The sequence below is a fragment of the Dermacentor andersoni genome, chromosome 3 (genome assembly GCF_023375885.2).
Source record: "Dermacentor andersoni chromosome 3, qqDerAnde1_hic_scaffold, whole genome shotgun sequence".
NCBI lineage: Eukaryota > Metazoa > Arthropoda > Arachnida > Ixodida > Ixodidae > Dermacentor > Dermacentor andersoni.
Genome location: NC_092816.1, coordinates 171,105,351 through 171,128,502, shown reverse-complemented (window position 1 = coordinate 171,128,502; position 23,152 = coordinate 171,105,351). Strand labels below are relative to the sequence as shown.

General features: G+C 46.3%; 1 protein-coding gene across 1 annotated transcript in view; it reads left to right on the top strand.

Moving 5' to 3' along the window:
• Positions 1 to 3,200: 3,200 nt before the first annotated feature.
• The window catches only part of LOC126524469 (uncharacterized), an 83,819-nt gene continuing 63,867 nt past the window's right edge, over positions 3,201 to 23,152 (top strand). Inside the window, exons 1-4 of the mRNA XM_055067326.2 lie at positions 3,201 to 4,057; positions 4,140 to 4,181; positions 16,559 to 16,723; positions 21,075 to 21,248. Of these exons, the coding sequence (XP_054923301.1) occupies positions 3,860 to 4,057; positions 4,140 to 4,181; positions 16,559 to 16,723; positions 21,075 to 21,248 (579 nt within the window). The 5' untranslated portion in view covers positions 3,201 to 3,859. The remainder of the gene's footprint in view (positions 4,058 to 4,139; positions 4,182 to 16,558; positions 16,724 to 21,074; positions 21,249 to 23,152) is intronic.

The window sequence follows — 23,152 nt, the reverse complement described above, 5'->3', positions numbered from 1 at the left end:
AAATCGTAGCCGCGAACTTCAGCCATCCTTGCTGCAAAGGGTGGTCGTCTGCTACGGCTCCCGCGCGTAATGTTGGAAGCGCCCGCTAGGTGGCTGTCAGTGGCGCCTCTATAGGTGGTGCACGAGGCGTATAGAAGCATGTGAAATTAGCTTCTTCGCTAGGGAAACCAAAGATATAACACCATTTTAAATTATGCCAATTGGCTTTCAATTTTTAGGCAATCTTGTACGGAGAGATTTCATTCCGATCGAGCTGCGCACGCTCAACGTAGTGCAGCGTATCAGCACCTGTGGAGACCTTCACAGCTTAAAAACATTTGAAAACGGAGATGCAGTCCGTGAGGCTGGCACTAATTTACTGTAAACGAACAAACAAAACAAGACAAAAATGCGAAATAGGAGTGCCGGATCCGTAATTCTTGGCGTTGTATAAACAGTCGTCATTATCGTTATTATCATTCGTACGACACTGTGCCGTTTTAATCCTTGACCTTTACAGGTCCTCATTCACTTCACTTCGTTCTGAAAAGTATTGCGAAGAAAACTGACACTCACTTAAGTATACTTAAGTGATTTGAGTGCATTCAAATCCACCTTAATTAATATTAATTCACTTTAGCTGAACTTCATTAACTTCACCTCAATTCAGTTTACAGCACCTTAAGTCGCCTTACTCTAACTAGTTCTAACATATCACTTCGCTGCAATTTACCTGAATTTATTTTAATTCATATTTATTACCGAAAATTACAACTAATTAACGATGTTATGCCATTTGCTACCTTCTGCATTACTGCTATGGTGATGCAATACACTGATGACGCCGCTTCCTCCTCATTGGTTCCGCCGTCACGTGCCCAACGACGCACGCACTAGGCACAACTTTAGCGAACCAGAACCGCAGAGGTGCCGTCGTGACGGGGAAGCGTGCTCCTCTCCCACCCCGAAAGCACGGCGGGTTGGATAAGCTACCCAGGCCAAGATTTACAATTTGTTAAAGAGCTAATTTACCTTGTTTACACACACTTCCCTGAGAAACGTGCCGTCAATCCCAGCACTTTCGAGCGCAGCTCTTAGGCGCCCGTTCCCACGGCGAGTGCCGGTGTCGGCGGCGTAACCTAGCGAACGAGCACAGCGAAAGATGAAGGACCACAAAGACCATTGAGAGCGACCCCTTCAGTGACGTGCATGCGGGAAACGTGTCATGCGGACCCGTCCGACCGCTCGATGCGTTCTCGTATCTGGTCTCAGCCGGACCGCTTGTTTCGTACTACCGTCTGTTCGTGTCAGCTGTCCCACGATCTTGTTTGTCTTGCTTGGTTTGGTGTCACTAACGCTTGTTTCGATTGTCATGGTTTGCGATTGTTTTGCAATATGATTGTAGGCGCGACGCGAATTGTGTGCCAGTTACTGGCTGCGATGCGGCACCAGAGATAACACTGGAACCTACTACGAGCCATGTCTAAAAGCTGTCTCGCTTGACCCGCAACTGAGATTTTCGACCATTGCCGGCTCTGCTCCATGCGTCTCGAAAATTATTTCCCTCAATATACCCCGAAATTAAAACACGCATACAGCTGTGCTCAAATTTGGCATTAGGGAGTATCGTAATCATGGGTGAATTTTCTACGGGTTTTCTGTTTGCGCTGTCGGCCATTTTTGGTACCATCGCTGGATTGTGCCGGATTTTACTGCCTCATGCAACATATAATGATTTCGCTCTAAAAACGGCAAATTGTGAATCAGTCAATTCTTGGCAGGATCGGTCAGAGAGTGATACCAAGGTATAGGTGTGCTTGGTAGCGAAGCTGCCATAGAAGCGCATACGTCCTGCAATGGCGGCTTGTGGAGGCACAGTAGCGCCATCCACATTGCGCGGGGAAAACTTCTCGGCGGAAAAATTCGGCAGCATGTCAAACTCCTGTAACACGTCAAGGCGAAAGCCCGCTTCTCTCGTGGAAACGCATAAAGTAATACGATTGGAGGGGTCAGCATTCTTGCTAGGCATAACGAGACGCATTGCGAGGTAAACGTATTGCGCTGTAGCTCGACCTCCTCAAGGATACATGCGAGCACTTAATGCAATACTTCAAGGTTCTGGGGCTTTCTTTGGTTCTCTCTTTCTTTCCATCTTTGTTTCGTTCTTCCATTTTTTCTTTATTTGTTCTTTCGTTCGTTTTTTCTTTGTTTTGATACTTCTTTCTTTCATTCTTTGATTCGTTTCTTCATTCATATTGAGCCATTGCATGTTTGCTTGCCTACGGGGATATGAAGCCATTCCTGATGATTATAGTTTTCTATGATATTTTTGCGTCATATTTTTTGCGTCACTGGACTACACGTCGCTTATTTCGGGAAATGAGCCATCGCAACGCGCCACTTAAGGCTTTCGCCTTAAAGAAATGAACGTTGGCCATTCGAGACTTGTTGCGCCAAGTTGTCTAGTGCGCCAGCTCACATCACATGGCCTATAGAGAGCACACAACACTACAAATGAAGCGTAAGTGAGAATATTTGCCACAACGTCGCGTCACAATCTAAACTGAGTAAACCCATCTGTATATATAGCCCTCATTCTATAACGGCGCGCATCACATCGGTGAGCCTTGGGAGTGTTGCATCAATTCAGAGCGACGATTTCACGCATATTGTGAATTATTTACCATACGTACCGTCCTTAGTAGCAACACACATCTGTTATTTCGGCATTAGCATATAATTATCATTGCATTGATTTAATTAAAAACACACGTACGCTTTATTCTTCACTAACCCAGCACGCGTGCCACCTGCAGTTTTTCTCTGGTACTGGAGACATAGCTAAAACATTATTTAGTAAAAATACAGAAAAAAAATAAACGTTCTGATCAAATATGGTAAGATGACTACTGTATATATTGCCACAATTTTTTTTTTGCCAAGCATAGGAGAGTGTTGTAATACGGTAATATAATCTTGGCATATCTCAGCGCGCATCACCATGAACAAGCTTCAAAAAGCCTGCACAGTTTCGTACTCATAATTATTCGTGTGTTATGAGTGCAATCTGTGACTTCATATTTGCCTATTTTAATGACATTGTCTGTACATTTGCAAAAGTTTCCATTGCGGACACATCGGATGCGTGATTTTGATCAACTAGTGTTTTGCAACGCGAGATGTAGTCTTGTCTTCTCTTGTGTCCCAGACAGTGGCGCATACCCACTCTGGGGGATTGGCCAAGAAGCTGGCGGTTTTTCGTATGCTTAGAAGTAAAGCCAAACTAGATTTAAATTGTGGAGCGTGAGACTAGAACTGTAATTTAGACGTGTGATGAAAATATTGTTAAGAATTTTGATAAAATAAGCTAACGTAAATAAATGAAATAATAGAAAATATTGATAATTTTAGAAAGTCAGCAAGGTACTCTTTTTGTATCTCTAATGAAATTGTAAATTGCAAAAAAAAAAAAGCATCCCTGTGGCTGGATCCCAGTGAGGTCGCACCAAAAGAAAGAATGGTTGGTGAGGTTAGCGATAGCCCAAGTTTGGTGAATGAGTGTGCTAATAGTTTTCTTTTTCTTATAAAGCGGCGGCAGGAGAGAAAATAATGTTCGATAGTTTCAGGTGCACTGCAAAAAGAACATAGAGGGGACATAGCGAGACCAGACCTGTGTAAGTAAAAATTTATAGGAGGTATACGACATCTCAATTTGGTAAAAGAAGCTTCCAATTGTCTTGAAGGACACCAATTATTATTCCATGGGAAGCCAAGATGGTGGAAATCAGCACTTGAACCGCATTTCAGCTTCGTCTTCGCAAGTGTGGGAATTGGGCATGGTAATTCGTTGACAAGAGGCTCGCGCTTGTAAGCGACGCGCATGCTGGAAGAAGAAGAAGCTTGGAGAATGAAGCCGACTTCAAAGAAAACCGCGGAGTTGCCGAATTTCGTTGGCGATGAGCGAGACGGCGCGATTAGCGACACGTCAGGAACTTCGACGAGCCCAATTACCCGGCGGAGCCCGCGGAGTCCGCAGAGCCCGCAGAGCCCAGCGTACACACAAACCACAAACGAGAAGGTAAGGACCGTTCTCAAATGCGCAATCCACCAGTTTCGTAAGTTGTGCACACTTGTGTTTATGCCTGATTGTTTTCCTGTAGACACCGGTTTCACGACGCACCCAAGCCAGGATCAACATCAAGGTGAGAGCACCATCACTTCTGCGCCCTTTTCATTTCGCAGCTGCCTCTATCGTGCATGGAAAATAGCTTCAGAGTTTTAGGTCTTCACCTATGTTTATGCTATGATTGAAATATGACGTTACTTTCGAGTGCCCGCCTGTGATTGTCGTGTTATACAACAAAAATGCTTTGGTTTATAGCCCTCATTCGATGTACAGAATTGTCGCAAATGATAATCGCTATTGAATATTGCTCCTTAGTTCGGCGAAAATGAACAGCCTGTTAACTTGCAGTCGGCAAATGGTGCAGGTGACTAGCTTGAGAACAACACCTCTAATGTTTAAAATGCGCTGAAATTCGCTGCTTACCGCTTGCTGACAACAGTCTTCTTAACGGACTGTGTAAGAAAAAAAAAAAGCTCGGTTTCTCTTTTTTTAGGCAACAAACTAAGTGAAATAAATACTGGGGTAAACATTCTCACACTGAAGAGTGAGTTAGGAGAGATGCCGCAGTGCAGTGTTCTCCGGATAAATTTTTACAAACTGTTTTTTTTTTTAACGCGCACGTAAATCTCAGTGCTCGATCTTTTAGAGTTTGCCGCCCCTTAAAGTAGCACGGCCGCCGCTGTTAAGTGTCGCCGGGATCTCGTCCCCAGCAAAGCAACGCCATGGTCCCTGAGCGACTGTGGCGCAATTGAGAAGAAATAAATCATGGTGAGAAGTATCTGGCAACTATCTGTAAATCTCGAGAATAATTATTGGAACGGGCAAGAAAAAGAAGCTTGATAAACATCTGGTGAACAAGCAAGTACTAACCCTAAAACGAAGTTCCCACTAAGGGTGTTCTGGACAGGACGTGTTTTTCTTGGCAGCGTTTACATATATTTGACATTCCACCTAAGGACGAGCAGCGTAAATGTCCGGAAAAAGGACTGTCAAGATAGGGTTACTGAAAGCGTTCGAAAGAAGGGATTGGTCATAGTACTGCGGAAGGTGGGCGTGTGCTCCAAATTCTTCTAAGAAGTAGGGGTGAAAAAAAAAATAAACTGTCAGATGAAAGTGCGCGTTCTCGATCCGATGGGCGTATAAATATTCGGGCAATCATTTTTCTTGGTCAATTTTTCATATATTTGTGCCCTTGTCGCTGCGTTGTCGATTACTCTATTTTGAACTACTAGTGTTTTAATCTTATCTACACACATTTTGATTAAACTTGGGCCTCTTTTATGTAACAGTTCTTCCAAAAGGTCGAAGCACGTCTGCTTACTTTATGTTCTTGAGGTAATGCTTGGCAGCCGGATTGAGAACGCCTGCTAGGACATCACGGTTACATTTCTATGCGAATGGATTGAATGGGCGATTGAACGAAAAAGCCGGCATCTGGTAGCAGCGAAATGGTACCCTAATTCCCATTGGTTGCGACACGCCAGGCCACTTGCGCGCCTCGTCGGAGCAGATCCGGCGGAACGAGACACCTGCTGCGGCATTACCGCGCCTGGTGCTGCGTGAGGGGAAAGGGCATCGCCGCGACGCCACCTCACCAGCGCATTCCGACGGAGCAGGCACGTTGACTCGACGCCGTGGGGACAGAAAGACGTAGTTTCCTGGGCGAGGCAGCCTCGTGACGCGCGCGTGTGGGTGCCGCTGCCTTAATCTCCGTATTTCTCTCTCACCCTCACTAGGCTTAGCTACTGCGCGCGCCTTCCGGCCTTGGTGGCCGCTCCTGCTTCCTCGGTGCCTCTTCGCGTAGAACGTCGCTGCCCTTGATTTCTCAGCCTTATCGCCCAAATGATTCCGGTCTACATCCAACATGCGATCGTAAAAAGTGCATAAAAAGTGTTCGGAAACTTCAATATAGTTGCCCAAGTATGCGTAAGAATAACCCCGAATTGCAGTTGCCCTAGCGCAAAATTTTAAGATCCTCCAAACCCAAATTTATGTTGGTCCATCCGCGAATTTCAACTTCGCCCATGCCCAAATTTCAAGTTCGGCCACCTGTCAATTTAAGTTAGCCAACCCCCAAATTTAGGTTTGCCAACCCCCAAATTTCCAGTTGGCCCACTCCCAAATTTTATATTTGCACATCCCCAAATATTAGGTTCCCCCACCCGTAAATTTAAGTTGGGCTCACCTACAAATTTAGGTTGGCGAACTCACAAATTTCAAGTTGGTCAACCCCCAAACTTGAGTTGGCCCACCACTACTACAGGTATCCCCATGCATTTTCTGTGGAGGCCTACGTATGCCTATGGGTAGGCGTAAATCTAGTGATATGGGTATTCTCCCCGATCAGTTTTCAATTTTTTTGTTTCAATTGTTGGTTATGGTTTATAAAGATTAAATGTTTTAACTCCTAAAATTACGGATTTTCGTAGCCGGTACAAGGCATTGTACATTTAGCATGACAGACGGATTTGCTGGGGTACGCGCAAAAGAATGGTTACGTGTTAAAAAATAACCCGCACCAATTTGATCACCAACCTCGATAACATACCCTGCAGCAAAACTCGAGAACATTACAGGCAGCGCAAGACTCGAATGACCGTTCAGCGATGTTCAACTGGATTCCGCATTGACAGATTCCGCAACCATAAGAAAATCTTAGGTGTCATTTTCTTTTTCTTCTATTTTCGTTTTATGACATTGACTCTGATACAAAAAACTCAGCAGACCACCTTCTGTCCACATTGCCTTCACCTATGCATTCTTTTGAACGTTTTGTAGTTTCCTCCCGTTTATGTTATCTTTTCTTATTCGCTAATACTCTTCGGTAATTGTGGGGGAGTGAGGTATAAAAAAGCCGACAAGAAAACGACTCTTATTCATTGGGAAGGCAGATTTATTTATTTATTTATTTGATGATACTGGGAAGGTTATTTACATTAGTCTCTTGATTGATCACATCATTTGACTGTCCATTTAATGTATTATGAATACGAAGGCATTCGTACACGTACAATAAAAAGCTCTTACCGTCAGGGCGCTTCAAACATGAGCATTGTAGTTGCGACAGTACACTTGGTACAATGGGCACATAGCCGTTTTGAAAAAGAAAGCCATAATTACGTTCTGTTTTCTACTACTTTCTTCACTCTCTGAATCATGAGTGTAGGCACACTGTCAAATTACACAGTATACTACCTAATAATTAGACAGTATACGAACCTAATATACATATAAATAATAAGCGAACAAGCTAATGGACAAGTGACGCAATACAAGTATAGAAAACAAAAAACAAATAAATATGTGTGTATCAATAGCCACAAACGATGCTGCTCTCCTCTAAGGAAAGTATTAAAACTTTCAGAGCTTTGCGCATGTCCATCCTTGTGCGCTTGAAGTAGCTTTATACAGTAAAAGAATAACGATTATGACTTCTGAGCGTTGCTTGAAACTAAATCTTTTGTAATTCACAATTATGAAAAACCTCTTTGTTGCAACATTGCTCTAGTTTGTTGTTTCTCTTGCTTGTACACAATTGCTATATCGTGTGACCCCATCGCCTCGTAAGAAAGAAAAAAAAGAGCTTTCTTTAACACGGAGACCGCGCCATGTGTAACAGCCCACATGGACGAACTACGGCTGGTAGTTATTGCCCGCGTGGAGCGAAAATTGTTGCGGAAACAGGTCTGCTAAATGTTATGAGTCCGACGTAAAACGCTGTGCATGATTCGTTGCCTTGGCTAGCAAAAATGTCCTATGTATAAATGCACTATTTTTTGTAGCATTGTTGGTATTTGGCTCTGCGTTGTCATGTTGGACAACTAAAGTCGTAGGCACCTTCAGTAGAAATTTCAAGATATGCTTTCAAAGAAACTCGCGATATGAAAACTGCAACCAAATTCACAGGATGGTTACGAGTGAACAAAGCTAATATTAGACAAGCGTGAGCTGTGGCGTGTACTAGGCGTTTTCGCTGCCAATATCGAGCTCGTCGAATCGCTCAGGGGGCCTGAAGGGTCCGCTGCTTCTATGGCACCACACTGTAAAGAATGTTTCATAGCGTTCTCACCTAAACTACTGCGCTCCTCTTCGCTGCTCGAGCGGGAGCTCGCTTGCGGGCTTTTAAGCTTACACTGGGGTACTCGAAGGCGCTACGACTACAACGGCATGAGGACAATCGGATGATGATTATGACAATATCGAGGTAGTATAACGATAACAGTGTGGCGATGACCACATACGGACAAAGGGATGGCGACGAGTGTAAGACGGCGATGGCGACGATGGTTTGGTGATAGCAGGATCAAAAAGCTTTATTGAGGACTCTGGATTAACCACGACGGTATCACGACGACCGCATGGCAACAAATGCATTGCGACAACTGTATGACGACGATGGCATGACAACGACGTCCTAATAACGACAGAACGACGACAGCACGAATACGATGGAATTACGAAGGACTGAAGTAGGTGCAACGACGCATTTGGTATAACGTCGCTGAAATGACGACAATGACATGGCTACGAGTGTATGACGATGGCTGTGTGCAGACGACTTTAATGACGACTACTGCACGACGACGATGGTGTGGGGCGGCCTGATGACGACTGTATGACGATGATGCCGTGAGAATGACGGCCTGACGACGAAGGTTGGAAGACGGTAGCACATGTCCAGTGGCATGACGACATACGCAGAGGCATATGCTCAGCGACACATACTCATGGGAACTGCGACTGCACTATCCGCGGGAACCAGCTGTGGTGCCTCAGTGGCTATGCATGGTGCCGCGAAATGAAATCCTGGCTGCGGTGGCCTAAATGGGGTCTAAATGCGGGAACGCCCGCTGAGTGCAAGTTAAAGATGTCCAGGTGGTGAAAATTAATCTGGAGTTCCCCAATACGCTGTAAATAGGATCACTGTTTCGGCACAATAACATTACGGCACAAGTCATCTCACGACGACCTAATGCTCAATGGTAATGTGGCTACCATACGAGCAATGTAGCGACACGCACTATTTCTGCGTTCAAGTTTATTTAACACCTGTAGTGGTAATTCTCAGACATCCATTATTTCTGTTTTATGCGGCACACTGCGGTATCGTGCCACTAGCTATGGCACTCACTTGCCAAGGTCACAAGCATAACGGCACACTGGTGACTGAATAAGGCCGACGCAGTGACGTGCATAAAATGGAGAGGAATGAATGACGTCAATGGAAAGACAAACGAGGGATAGCGATGAAGGGGTGACGCCAATAAGACGACGATTCTAAAAGGATGACGATGCTATAGCGATGACGACGACAAAAGGACAATGGGAATACGACGAGCGTATGACAACAATGGCATGATGGCGGTGGTATGAAGACAGCAGCATGGCAGAGCTGGAATGATGGCGATGACGCGTATACAATCACGGTGGCATGACATTTATGGTTAGACAACGGATGCACGACATCGATTATTGACGATGACATGTCATGAACGGCGGCATAATCATATCGATTCACAACAGCATAATTGCTCTGGAATGACAAAATACAAATAACATTGATAAATCGATGAAGGCGGCACCACAACGATGTCACGACGGCCATTGTATGACAGCGACTACGAAACGACAGCCCCATGATGACTGATACTCGGATGTTGAAGTTAGAGCAACGAAGGCGTAAGAACCGTGACGACATCACACGGATGCTACGTCAACAAACGCATCACAGTTACTGTGTAACTCGCCCCACTACGCGACCGCTTGCCAACTGTATGAAGCCAATGGGATGACGACGAATGTTTGACTGCGCTGGCAAGACAACGGCTGTGTCGCGAAGCCTGTATGGCGATGATGGTATAACGTGTCGGATGACAAAGCTGGAGATACGTTGATGGCATGACTACGACAGCATGACGACTACATTATCACAAGACATATATGATAGCGACTGTGTGACGAGGATGCAATGCTGACGATGGCATGACAATCGCGGCGCAATCGCGACTGAATGACGACAGCATAATTAGGATACAATGGCGAACGACTGACGTTGATGGAACGAAAAAACTGGTAGACGAGAGTGGCACGACGACAATGGAATGGCGTTGCCTAAGTGATGACGTTGATAGGACGACAGCGTGAGGACGACGACATATTGAAAACCTATGACGACGGCAGAATAAGACGATGACGTGACGAGAGCCGGGTGAAGTTAGAATAACGTCGACGGAACGACCGCGACGGTATCACGGCAATGTTTCGACAACGAACGCATGACGACAGCTGTATGAAAATGTTATAACGACGACGATCACACGACAACGGTATGACCACAATGCGTTGACAACGAAATGGCGTGTCGATGAGTGTACAAGGTAAATATACCTGGTAGCGAAGCTTCCATTGGAGTCCATACGTTCAAAACATGGCGGTCCATCGGCGGTCCATGGGGCTCAGCGCCATCTGTATGTGGTGGGAACACTTCCGGCGGAAGAAAAAATAATGTGACGCCATGTTCGTTAAAAGCAGAAGTGACGTCATTTTGTTTTCGAAGGCGCGAAATTTGTTTTGTTGTTCTTCCTTTGGAGCTATATATTCAAATGCCCCGCCATTCGACTTGATGGGCGTTTCGAGCTTTCAGCGTGGAAAGCAATGCAGGAAAAGGCCAGCCGTACGGTTGTCGTAATCGCATCCCTGCACAGAACATACTTTCTTTGGAGGCCGACGAAAGCTTTCGGTGTAGAGTGCTGATCCTATTGTTGGATGCCAAGCCCGTTGACCAGCGCAGTCGCACGAAAACAACTACACAATTATGTGGCGGTCGCAACTCACTACTTCTTACTGAACAGATTAAGAAGTAATGAAGCTACCCGCGTCACCAAATTCAGACCAACTTCGACAAGCAAGAAAGCACAAACTGTGAGGGGGGCGTATTTCAACAGGTGATACGAGTGCGCCTTTCTGCCCATTTCAAGACGTGCATTGCATTGCGAGTGATAGTGGCGTCAACGCCCCCTGTAGCGATGGGCGCTGAAAGGAAATGCATTTATTAATAATAATAAAATTAAACTTGTATTTTCTTGACTCGTCACGAATATATAAAATTGACTAGGAATTTTATTTTCGTTCAATGAATCTGTGTCCCCCTTGAATAAAAAAACGCTTCTTTCTTTCCCAATGTTTGTTCCCTCCAAGCCTAGTCGCGCTTCAATCGCTGCTCCCATAACCCCCCATGCTGATGTCGGTGACAATCTGTACTGAACCGCTTTTCGCCCGAAGCTTCGCGACCTATTTGAATCGACCTTGGAGTGTATCTCCAAGCCTATATGCAGGCGATGGCATGGCTGGTACGGCATTATGACAGTCGAATGATGAAGCTGGTGTGACCCCGTTGCAACGACCGCGATGAATTCACAGCCGCAAGCACATTTATTTATTTATTTATTTATTTATTTATTTATTTATTTATTTTACCCTCAGGGCAAAGCATTACAGAGGGGAGTGGGTAATACATAATAACACTGAAAATACAAGCAACAGCAGAGAACAATTACCAAGGCAGAAAAGTTAGAATAAGTGATCAACACAATATATCATTCAATAGAAGCGGTAACAGCAGTCCGAAACAATACAGGGTCAGGAATTCTGGCAATTGAGGAAGGAAGGTGGTTCCAGTCATATGATGTGCGGGGAATAAAAGAATCCGAGAACGTTTGAGTTTTGCATGTAGAAATGCCTACTTTATGTTTGTGATCTGTGCGGCGTGAAACATATGAAGGGCGAAGAAGTAACTCGTAGCCAATGGACTCATGATGAAATATTTTGTGAAAAAGGCACAGGCGTGCAATTTTGCGTCGTGATGCAAGTGAAGTTAGGCCCAGGGTAGTCTTCATAGTGCTTACGCTTGACGTACGCCGAAAGTCGGAGAGAATAAACCGCGCTGATTTGTGTTGTACCATCTCCAGTAGGTCGATCAAACTCTTAACACCAGGGTCCCAGATTGATGAAGCATATTCTAGTTGTGAACGTACGAGTGTGGTATAGAGTAGAAGTTTGATGCTAGTTGGGGCTGCGTGAAAGTTGCGTTTCAGATATCCGAGCATGCGATTAGCTTTGTTAGTGATGTGCTCAATGTGCGCATGCCAGCTAAGGTTAGACGTAATATGAATTCCGAGGTACTTGTATCTTGTAACAGGATCAAGTAACACACCATTAAGAGTATATATACTAGCAATTCACTATTAACACGAGAGATGCGCATAAGTTTACACTTTTCAGCATTTAAAGTCATATTCCAAGTTTTGCACCATGTTGAGATAGCGTTAAGGTCAGACTGAATCATGTGCTTATCACTATCATTTGTTATTTGCCGAAAAAGTACGCAGTCATCGGCGAAAACATGTACAGAAGAAGAAAGGTTACTGGGTAAGTCGTTGATAAATATAAATAAAGCAGGGGCCCCAAGACGGTGCCTTGGGGCACACCGGAAAGAACAGGGTGAACGGTGGAATTAACATTGTTGACGGAAACAAATTGCTGACGATGGGTAAGGAACACTTCAAGCCATTTTAGAATGTTAGTGTCTAATCCTACCATGCGCAGCTTCAGTAAGAAAAGATGATGGGAAACCTTATCAAATGCCTTCGCGAAATCTAGAAAGATGCAGTCGGCGGTAAAACATATCTTGTGATCCGAGCTACTAGACAGAACTGCGGCCACTGGATCGTGCTAGAAAACCTGACTACGACGGCACGACCAGAGTCCAACGATGAAGCATGAATTACGAGAATGGAACGACCACGTCGGCATCAAGGCCGCAAGCACCCAACTAAGAAGCCCAAGCTGGTAGGCACCTTGTGCCACTGGCTCAGCGTTAGAGGTTAACTAGCTTGCAAGCTAGCGAGATAGATAGATAGATAGATAGATAGATAGATAGATAGATAGATAGATAGATAGATAGATAGATAGATAGATAGATAGATAGATAGATAGATAGATAGATAGATAGGCTGGCAGGCTCAAAAAAGCTGTAATAGGCAAAGAATACGAATTGCATACATGTAGTTACAGCTAAGCGTACACCTGTGACTGAAAACTAGCTTGGCGTTACCAACGCCTAAGTTTCACTTATCACGTGGAGCGATAATAGCGGTTCTGCGCGGTTCATTACACAGGTAAGCACAAGCTGAACATCGCTATTGTAGCAAGCTAAAGCGGCCTTTCGCATTTGCAAATAAGGGTAATATTATTTACTCGTTTTTGTACTCCTCAGAGTGAGCTCAGAAGTCTGTAGCAAAATATCAGAGACCCGAAATTACAAAGTGTATTGATCACATGGGGCAATAATTTATAAAAAAAATTAAATTATGGTCTTTAACGTGCCAAAACCACTTTCTGATTATGAGGCACGCCGTAGTGGAGGACTCCGGAAGTCTCGACCACCTGGGGTTCTTTAACGTGCACCTAAAGAGTACACGGGTGTTTTCGCATTTCGCCCTCATCGAAATGCGGGAGATTTGATACCGCGACCTCGTGCGCAGCAGTCCAACACCATAGCCACTGAGCAACCACGGCGGGTCAATAATTATAGAGAAGCACTTCTTGCCTACCTCCAGCCTTTTTCGGACGGTACTCTAGTGCAGCGGTGCCAGGGTAGTTCATAATTTTTCTTATGACGATGGTTGCAACATAACAAGTTGAAACTAAATATTTCAAGCAGTTGAACGATATCGTCAGCACCGTGAGCCTATTTTATGTCTACTCGATGACGAAGGCCTCTCCCACCTATCTTTATTTACCTCTGTATTGCGCCTGCTGATTCCTAATTGCACCTGCACATTTCCTAATTTCATCTCTACACTTAGTTTTCTGCCATCCTCGACTGCACTTCTCTTCCCTGGGCGCCCGTTTTGCAACTCTAATATTCCACCGTTTATCTGCCCTATGCGTCACATGGCTTCCCAGCTTCATTTCCTTTCCAATAATGTCAACTGGAATTTCAGTGAAGCCCGTCTGTCCCTAATAATAGCCATAATATCGCCTCTGCTCTTCAACATGGCGATGTGTCGCCTTGCACGTGATCTGGATCGGATACCCGACATAGGTTACACGCTCCACGCGGATGACATCACGCTGTGGGCGAGCAGAGGTTCCCTATGGGATAAAAATTATGTGCTCCAAAGCGCAGTATTAGCAGTAGAGAAATTTTCCTGAGGAAGTGGGGCGAAGTGTGCGCTCGAAAAATCCGAGGTCATCTGGATACATGCGAAAGGCTTTAACTCCAGAGGGTCGATTAACATTGTGGTTTGAGGACCACACGGTCCGAGAGGTACCCACGATGCGTGTCCTGGGTTTTGGGCTTCAGAGCGACGGGAGAGCCGCACAGACGCTGAAAACCCTCAAATCCACAACCCACAACATAGCCCAAATGATACGTCGAGTGACGTATCGAAAGGTGGGCATGCCATGATACCCTGAGGCTCGTAGAGACCTTAGTAATTAGTCGAATCACCTATGGCTTACCTTACCAAATCCTTAACAGGGAAGAGGAAATGATGGCCAAGACGATACTTCGAACCGCTTCCTAGGCGGCTCTGGGCCTGCCTAAATGTACCTCCACGGAGCGCATGCTATGGGAGTAAATAATGATTTCGATGAACTCAGGCAGGCCACTCTGATGCGACACAGGGAACGCCTCAGCTTCGCAAAAGCTGGTAGGGCAATAGTGGCTCGACTCAAGATTCCAGCATACCCCATTTATGTCACCGAACAGGCCGTACCTCTCCGCCTTTTGGTGAGATCCAAAATTACAGTAGTTCCAATTCCGAAGACCATGCATCCAGAGTACAACAGCCAAAGGCGCAAACCAATCGCACAACATATTCAATCGATGTACTCTAATAACTCTAGATGCCATACGTACTACACGGACGCAGCTGTGTATGCAGGGGCACGTGACTGCGGCTAGCTTCGCTATAATTCCCAAATATTTTAACCAACGTCATCGCCTAGGCTGGTGCCTGGGACACGCGGGGGTACAGGAAAACAAACAGGCTAATGCGTTAGCTCGAGGGTGTAGCAACGGAGCGCCGGCAGCCTCTTTTATCCCCAACCACTCGCACTATACCTCTAAAAATCCCCATCAAATTAAATTCCAAAGACATTGTGGCTCACCAGTGTGGAGTTCGAAGAAAATACCCGCCGCCTCACCTACAACTTAGCCGGAAAGAGGCCGCCGATTGGTGCAAAATACAGACTGGGTTAATCCCCTATCTAAATTTGCTAAACACCATGTATCGCACTCGCTATAGCGCCAACTGCCCTTGGTGCAGTGGCATACCCACCCTAATTTATGGAACCTGGAAGTGCACTAAGCGCTCTCTTAGGCCAAATAGCAATGACAGGATGGAGCAGTGGAGGCACAACTCGCCCGTTCTGACTTGGCAGGACAAAAGTCCTTAATTATCCAGGTCAGGCAGGCAGGCGGCAGAGGTGAGCGAGGCCCTGGAGTGGGGGCTCCTACCACCCTTCCTTAAAATGTCTTCCCGACAAACAAAGTTTATATGTCGCCGCGTGCAAGGCTATTGAACAATACCTTTGTTTCTGCATATTTGTCATTAACCATACTTACGCACGCTCCCGGTTAAGGGCTTCAGTCGTTAGTCACACTTTATTCACGGTGTTGCTGAACAGGCCGATGTCAACTGCAAACCGCTTATGATATCAGTTTACTGCGTATTTTTTAAAATCTCGTGTATTCCAAAAACGTCTTCGCAGTAGAGTTTCCTTCACTGAGAAGCAACTGTCGAGCTGCACAGGCAGGGCGCTGGCATCAGAGCTGATTTCATTATGCGAGTGCTCCATGGAAGCTGCATTTTTTTAGATCTCGTGGAGAACACCATCCATTATTACAGACTGCCGCAGTACTACATGCCTAAGTTGGCGGGAAATTTATTTCCACTAGCACCTACTAAAGAGCTTCGGTGAAGACGCCACAACCTTGTATAGCCATTGAGTTTCCACGATAAGATTCCGCAAGGAACGGCTGGCTGTGGTAAAAGGGAGCTCGCCCTTAAAATGAAAGTATTTTGGTCATCTAGGGAGTTTTTCCAGAATCCTAGAATATTAACTCTCGCTCGGAGACCCGTACGCACTTGAATTCTTTCAATACAAATGAAATGAACAGCCGCGCCTCTGTAACGCGCTAATGAAAGGTGTGAAGTTATTAATACGCACAAATATCAAAACCGTTTTCTTTATAAACTCACGTAGAGGGCTTTTTTATGTATTGCTCACATGTTTCATTTTTTTTACAATCCAGTGCACTTCCATGCAATGTCCAATTAAAGGCATTCCAATGCCATAATTGTTCCTGTAGGGGGTCTTATGATCGTGGACACCCCAACTGGATCAGTTGTTATGAAAGTGAAATAATGACCTCTGCTCTTGCAGGTTCAAAGCCCAGTACAAAGGTCCGAAGGGCGTAGGGCTGTAAAACGAGCACATCGGCCAGAGTCCGCAGTCCCGGAGCTTCTAACGCCGCCGGTTCAGGTGCGGCAGTCGCAACCGACAGGACCTGGCCGAGAAGATGGAACACCCAGCTTTGACAGCAGCGATGTGCGTTCTGCTATTGTCGGGCATACTCTATATTCATATACTTGCAGTGAAAGGGCACTAAACTCCATCTCGTCCACGTTATAACAGTTTGGGCTAATCTTGTTCAGGATAGGCCTCGTCTACACGCTATCTCAAAGAAGATCCACGAGTAATACTGCCATATGTGTGCGTATATCTAGCACGAGAGGAACCATCAGCAATTCTCTGCCAGCTGATGCATTTTAGGGCCTAAAATTATGGGGTTTTATGTGCCAAAGCCACTTTCTCATTATGAGGCACGCCGTAGTGGAAAACTCCGGAAATTTCGACCACCTGGGGTTCTTTAACGTGCACTAAATCTAAGCACACGGGTGTTTTCGCCTTTCGCCCCCATCGAAATGCGGCCGCCGTGGCCGGGATTCGACCTCGCGAATTCGTGCTCAGCAGCCCAACACCATAGTCACTAAGCAGCCACGGCGGGTATTTTAGGGCTCCAAGCTTATCATCGTGAATTACAGAGTGATCACTGGTGCTCGCGTATAAAGGAGACGACATTATCTGATTAATCAAGACTTCGGTGGAACTTCTAAAGAACTCTCGGAAAGAATAAGTGCACACATTTCGACAAAAGTAAGTCACCAGCAAAACGTAAAATCGATATAGTCGTGACAGAATACCCAGCTACACGATTTATAGGGAATAGCGATTAGTCAGGTATGGCGGTTTTCACTCTATATTAGGACTAAATATTCATTTGCTACTGTTTCAATGTTGCAAGCTGAGAGAGAGTCAGAACATAAACGGAGACAGCATGGTAGTGTGTGCAATACCCCTGAGTTTTTCTGAAGACACCAAAGCCTCTTCGTCGTCTTCATCCCATAGACATTATACTCCGGGAGCGGGAGCACCGACCCGGTGCTCGTTAGAATTCTACATCGCAAGCCAGCGCATACGGCTTCTGTCGGACGACATGAACAACGTCGGTCGTTGGCCGGTTGGAGGGCGGACTAGATTCGACTGGTACAACCTAGCCACTGTTTTGACCTGACACCAAACTCGGTAGGCACCAAGTCGACTTCTCGTACATTTCACTTAAGAGAGCCAGCATAGAGCATGGTTCGCAAGCAAACTTCGCAATCGCCCAAACAAGGCCAAGACATTCGCGCTCGGTGATCAAGTGACTGCGCTTTCATGGCGAGAGACTTCGGCTGCTGCATGCTATGAAGAAACGAACCCACACGTTGATGTTGCGCAAGGACAACACCGATGCCATAGACAAGCGACGTCGGCAAAAGACAGCGGAACTATGCACACAAGACAAGAACGCTGGTAATAGCTTAGGCTGCGCAAGGTGCAGGAAACTCTATCACAGCGCCAATATTCCCTGTGTCAGGTTGGATAAACAGCTGCGCTCAAAAGGTGGCCAAGCATGGTGATCTGGCGGGGACGGAAGCAGCGTCTCGACGAGTTTAACTGAAGGCCTGTGGCATAGAACACTTCGCGAATCGCCAAGATAGGCTGGAAGTGGCTTCTAACGGTCGGCGAGAAAACGATGACATTACCAATGTAGCAGTGCAAAATCGGCCATTTCAATCCACGGAGAGTCTATCGTGCGCTCAATGTTGCTAGCGCATGGCTTAGACCAGAGCGATGACTTTAATCTAGTAAAGAACGTCATGTGCAACGATGGCGGTCTTCTTTTCCAGTTAGCCGTCAGAGAATTGCCAATAACATGATATGTGACGGCAGGTTACTGCCTTCACCGATAGGTATTTCGCTCTATGAAGGCAGCCGGACGCGTCCTTCTCGGTGTTCAAGCGTTTCTTCTCTAGACAGTGTGCTCAAGTGGTGATATTTCTCACTGAACGGTCTGATGTTGTCTTTTTTCTGAACTGTCACAACAGGAAATGCCCACGGATGGATGAAGGCCCAATGTTACATTGCGAGGGCAGCTTTACTTCTTTATGCATGATTTTACGCTCAGAGGTGCAGATGCGGTAAGGGCTTTGAATGTTGGAGTTTGCTACACCAGTGCAAACGCGACAACTGACCTCATTCGTACGACCCAGTGAAAATTCAAACTGAAAGACAAATCAATAGACGAGGAAGAGCTTCTGCGTGTACTGGTGGTAGGTCCGTAATGACCATGTGGTCGAATTCATCGGTGTGCCATGCATAGCGAACTGGCGCGGTCGAAGGACTTGAGGGGGCGCCATGTGCTACCGTAGAAATACGACAATCTTCTGCCGGAGAAAGGGCGGCAACTGCGCTTCCTTGTGGGAGCACTTACGTGAATACTGCGAAAAAGCACGGAAAAGCCCGAAAAAGCACGGAAAGGTGAGGTTTCTTATGGCTGCTGGCGGTGACGAGGTTACGTGCGAACAATGGTTGGCGTGACACCAAAGTCGGGAACATGGCAAGTATTCGCTCTCTGGGACTGGTAAAGAGATCGCGAAAATGACATGGGTTGTGACGGCAGGCGGGCAACTGAAGACAGCATAACCGACTAGGGCGCATTACGGCAGACTTAAGGATACGGATGGAGTACACGTTGGAGGAGACCCGTGACGCACTCAACAAGGGCACAGCTGTTCCAGAGAAAATTGAAACCGAGAGTCAGGTGATTATGACAATGTTTCAGTTTGGCAAAACAAACGCTGATCTGGTGACCGATAATGCTTGCAAGGACAGTGCACAGGCCAAGGAGGGCAGGTGTCCTACTATCGGCGACTTGTACCATGCACCGTGCTGCCGGTGTCACAACCTTTCTAGGCCGGTTAGGTAGATTAGCGTTCATAACTGAGATATCTGTTCCAATGTCAACAAGCACCGCAAATCAAACAGCATCTGTGTACCTCAACACCGACAGATCTGCGGTGGGTAGGTACAGTGAGCGGACGTTTTTCTGGCTCTGTCTGTAATGCAGTAACCTCCGGCAGTGACACTGCCTAGTTTTTGGTAAGGTAGCGGCAATGGTAGGATGGGGACAGAGCACGGTGGGTGAGCGGAGAGATTAGTCCTCGTCTTTCCGCTGATGGTGCACGGCGGGTTAGGGCAGCGATGACGGCTGCATGCTGCGGTTCAGATTGGGAATTAAAGCGGCGAGGGCTGCCTTATGGACTACGGGTGCATCGGTTGCTGCTATTGGAAGCACAACTACCAGTGGTTGTAGCAGTTGGGCGCTACGTGTCTAACGCGAGAGCAGCTGAGACATACTGGTCGGTTATTCGCCGCTCGCTATTCAGGAGATTTGTTGCAACAGCGAATGGCAGGGCTCATGACACACGGGGCCCGATTAGCTTCGGGTACGCGGATGGAACGAACAAGCGAAAGGCCTAATTTCTCAATTACATTCTGGACGACAGCTTCAAATGGGGACACCACTGGTAAATGTGTCGTCGTAATGGCTGGAAGAACAGCTTTTGGAAGATCACTTCCAGCTGGTGGCGACCAATGCATCTCAATTTATCGTGTGCAAATGGCTGACTTTGCGGCGTCGGGCCTTGCTATGACGATGTTGCGGCAGCATGGGGCAGATTCTTTAGTAGCTTCGGGCCTTGCTATGACGATGTTGCGGCAGCATGGGGCAGATTGTTTAGTAGCTTTTGAATGCGACTGCATTTCGCTTGCTCTAAGCGCCGACCATTTTTCCCAATACGATCGCCTGTAGCGCATTTCTGGAAATCAAAGAGGGGGAACACATCATACGCAATTCCCTTAATAATGTGTCCGGCTTGGTGGGATTCTGGCACCTTGTTATCGACTTGCTTCTACAACTCAAGGATATCCTGAATCTATGCTACGGTCGACTCCGTCTGCATGAACAGGATTTCCAAATAGGTCGATAAACTTCTGTTGGCACTAGTTCTTGATGGTATGGTTATGTTCGTGCGTCTCATACGCGACACAAGCCATTTTTCATAGGCTGAATATTATATTTGCCAACATCAACGTAGCGTTCCGCCTCTTGTAGCTGCTGACACGCTCGTACAAGCGTATCCATTCGTCCATGTCCACGCCATCCGTGCTCCAAATCTACTGAGACCCCGAGAATCCACCAAGGATGGCATGTCACGGACTGCTGCCCACTCGAGGCTTCGTGAACCACATGAAGTGAGCCAAGGAAGCGACCGCTTCGAAGTTCCGTGTTAGTTCACGAAGAAGGCCGCGTGCTTCGCTCTTTCACCAAATATTTTACGAAAAAAAGTGTACTTTGCTTACAAGTTATCAGCCGAAGAGGAAAACAATGAACAAAAAGGGCTTCGCAGTCCGTGTGACATCACACACTTTCTTGTCATATAAGGAAGGCACCATAGCGTCTTTTGAGTATCATTTGAGTACCGCGGCAATATATAGGGAGATTTGTATGCAGGCAACGTCACGGGCCGCTCAACGTGTTGGACACAGTTTCTGGTCGTTCGTGCTCATTACGGGCTGTGTCACGCTGCTGATACCGATCTCCTTTCTGCTGCTGCCATACATCACTCGCCGCAAGGACCCTCGCTGTTCAGGTGGCCGGTGCGGCAACGGGATCTCGACTACAGTGGTGAGTGGTGTGGTTTAAGTCGTTATTTGTTTTGGGGAGTTTTAATGCATGCCGACAGATGACCTGGAGTTCTTCAGCATACGGCGTGTTGAGCTACATCGCTCTTGCCAATCGCAGCGTCACAGTAAAAAGGCTGAAACACAATATATATACACGGTCTGCCCTGAAAGTAATGTCAGTAAGGCCATTAAAAATCATTTATTGAATTTATCGTTGAAAGTGTTTAAACATTTTTAAAATACTCTCCCTTTGCGTCTATACATCGGCTCCAGCGAGATTTCCAGCTCTCGAATGCGTTGCGATAGTCCTCCTACGGAATTGCCTCTAGTGCTGCGGCGCAAGCTGCTTTGATCCCGTCCACTGTCCCAAAATGCTTGCCTTCCATGGGGGGTTTCAGGCATGGAAACAGAAAACAGTCGGAGGGAGCCAAGTCCTGGCTGTACAGGTGCGGGGGGAACGTTGGCACCCCTGCTTTAACCAGGTAGTCGCTGACGATGAAGGCACTGTGGGCCCGCGCTTTATCGCGGTGCAACTTCCAGTTGTCTGCAATGTCCGGCCGGATGCGTTGAACCCTGCGTTTCAGCCTTTTGAGGACTGTCACCTAAAATTCGGAGTTCAGAGCGGTTCCTGGTTCTGTAAACTCGTGATGAACCAGTGCATGGATGTAAAAAAAGCGATGAGCATGATCTTGATCTTCGATTTGCTCATCCCGGCTTTCTTCTGGAGAGGGGACGAGTGCCTGTGCCACTCCGTTGATTGACTTTTGGTCTCCGGGCCATTTCAAATGCCTAAGTCTCGTCACCTATAATGGTGTTGTCCGAAAATTTTCGATCACGTTTGCACGTGCCGAGGTTTTCTTGGAGCGTTTCAAAGCGGCGTGACTTTCTGTAGTCAGTGAGCACTTTTGGAAACATATTTGCGCCACCTTCCGCATGCTGATATCATTTGTAACGATTTCATGAACTTTGAGTTTTCTGAATGACCAAGAAGTCTGCTATTAAACGAACACTTAATCGTCGATATCAGTTAAACAGTTCCCTCACTCGCGTCACATTGTCAGCCGTGGTAGCACGGTCGTGGATGGCCGTCAGGCGTGGTCCTCGTCGTCTACCTCTTCCCGGTCTCCCAAAAAGGCCTTGTACCACCGAAACACTTGCCGATCTGACAGGGTATGTTCTTCGTAAGCAGTCTTGAGCCTAGTAACAGTTTCACCTAGCAGTCTTGACATGTTTCACGCGAAAGTTGATCGCAAGTCTTTGTTCTAACGAGCGCTGCATTTTCACTTGCACAAGTATAAAAGATAACTCTCACGGAGAGGCCCTTCCTACACTCATCGCTGCTCGGAGCACACTGAGCTACGGAGCGCTGCTTAGCTGGGTTCCGCCACCACCAGTTAGACCGCGCTCCGACGTACAGTCGCGTAACAATAAATTCACTGGGACTACTTTCAGGGCAGACCCTGTATCGGTATACAGGGTCTGTGTTGAAAGTAATACCATATATATATATATATATATATATATATATGAGACGGCTCCATAATAAAAAAAAGGCGCAAAGCGTTCCGCAAGAAGTAAGGCAACCTGTTAATTTGATTTTTCTAAATGCACAGTTGTACTTGACGGTAAAGCAGATTTTTAATTCGATTTTGTTTAACAGTGATCGTGCCACAATGGCGATGCATTCTTTTTTTACAGCGAAGCTCTATATGGCTAGGGATCCGTGCATTTTTGTTGTCCGTGAAAAAAAAATACTATCATCATCAATGGCTGATTCCCCTCCCCTTAAGTGTTCATGCACCCGTAAGCAAGCAAAAATGAAATGGTTAATAGTCCGTAGCGCAGAGGCTACAAGCATTCAGCAAAGTGAAGCGAAGAGTGCCTGAATTCATTCTAATGACGCAT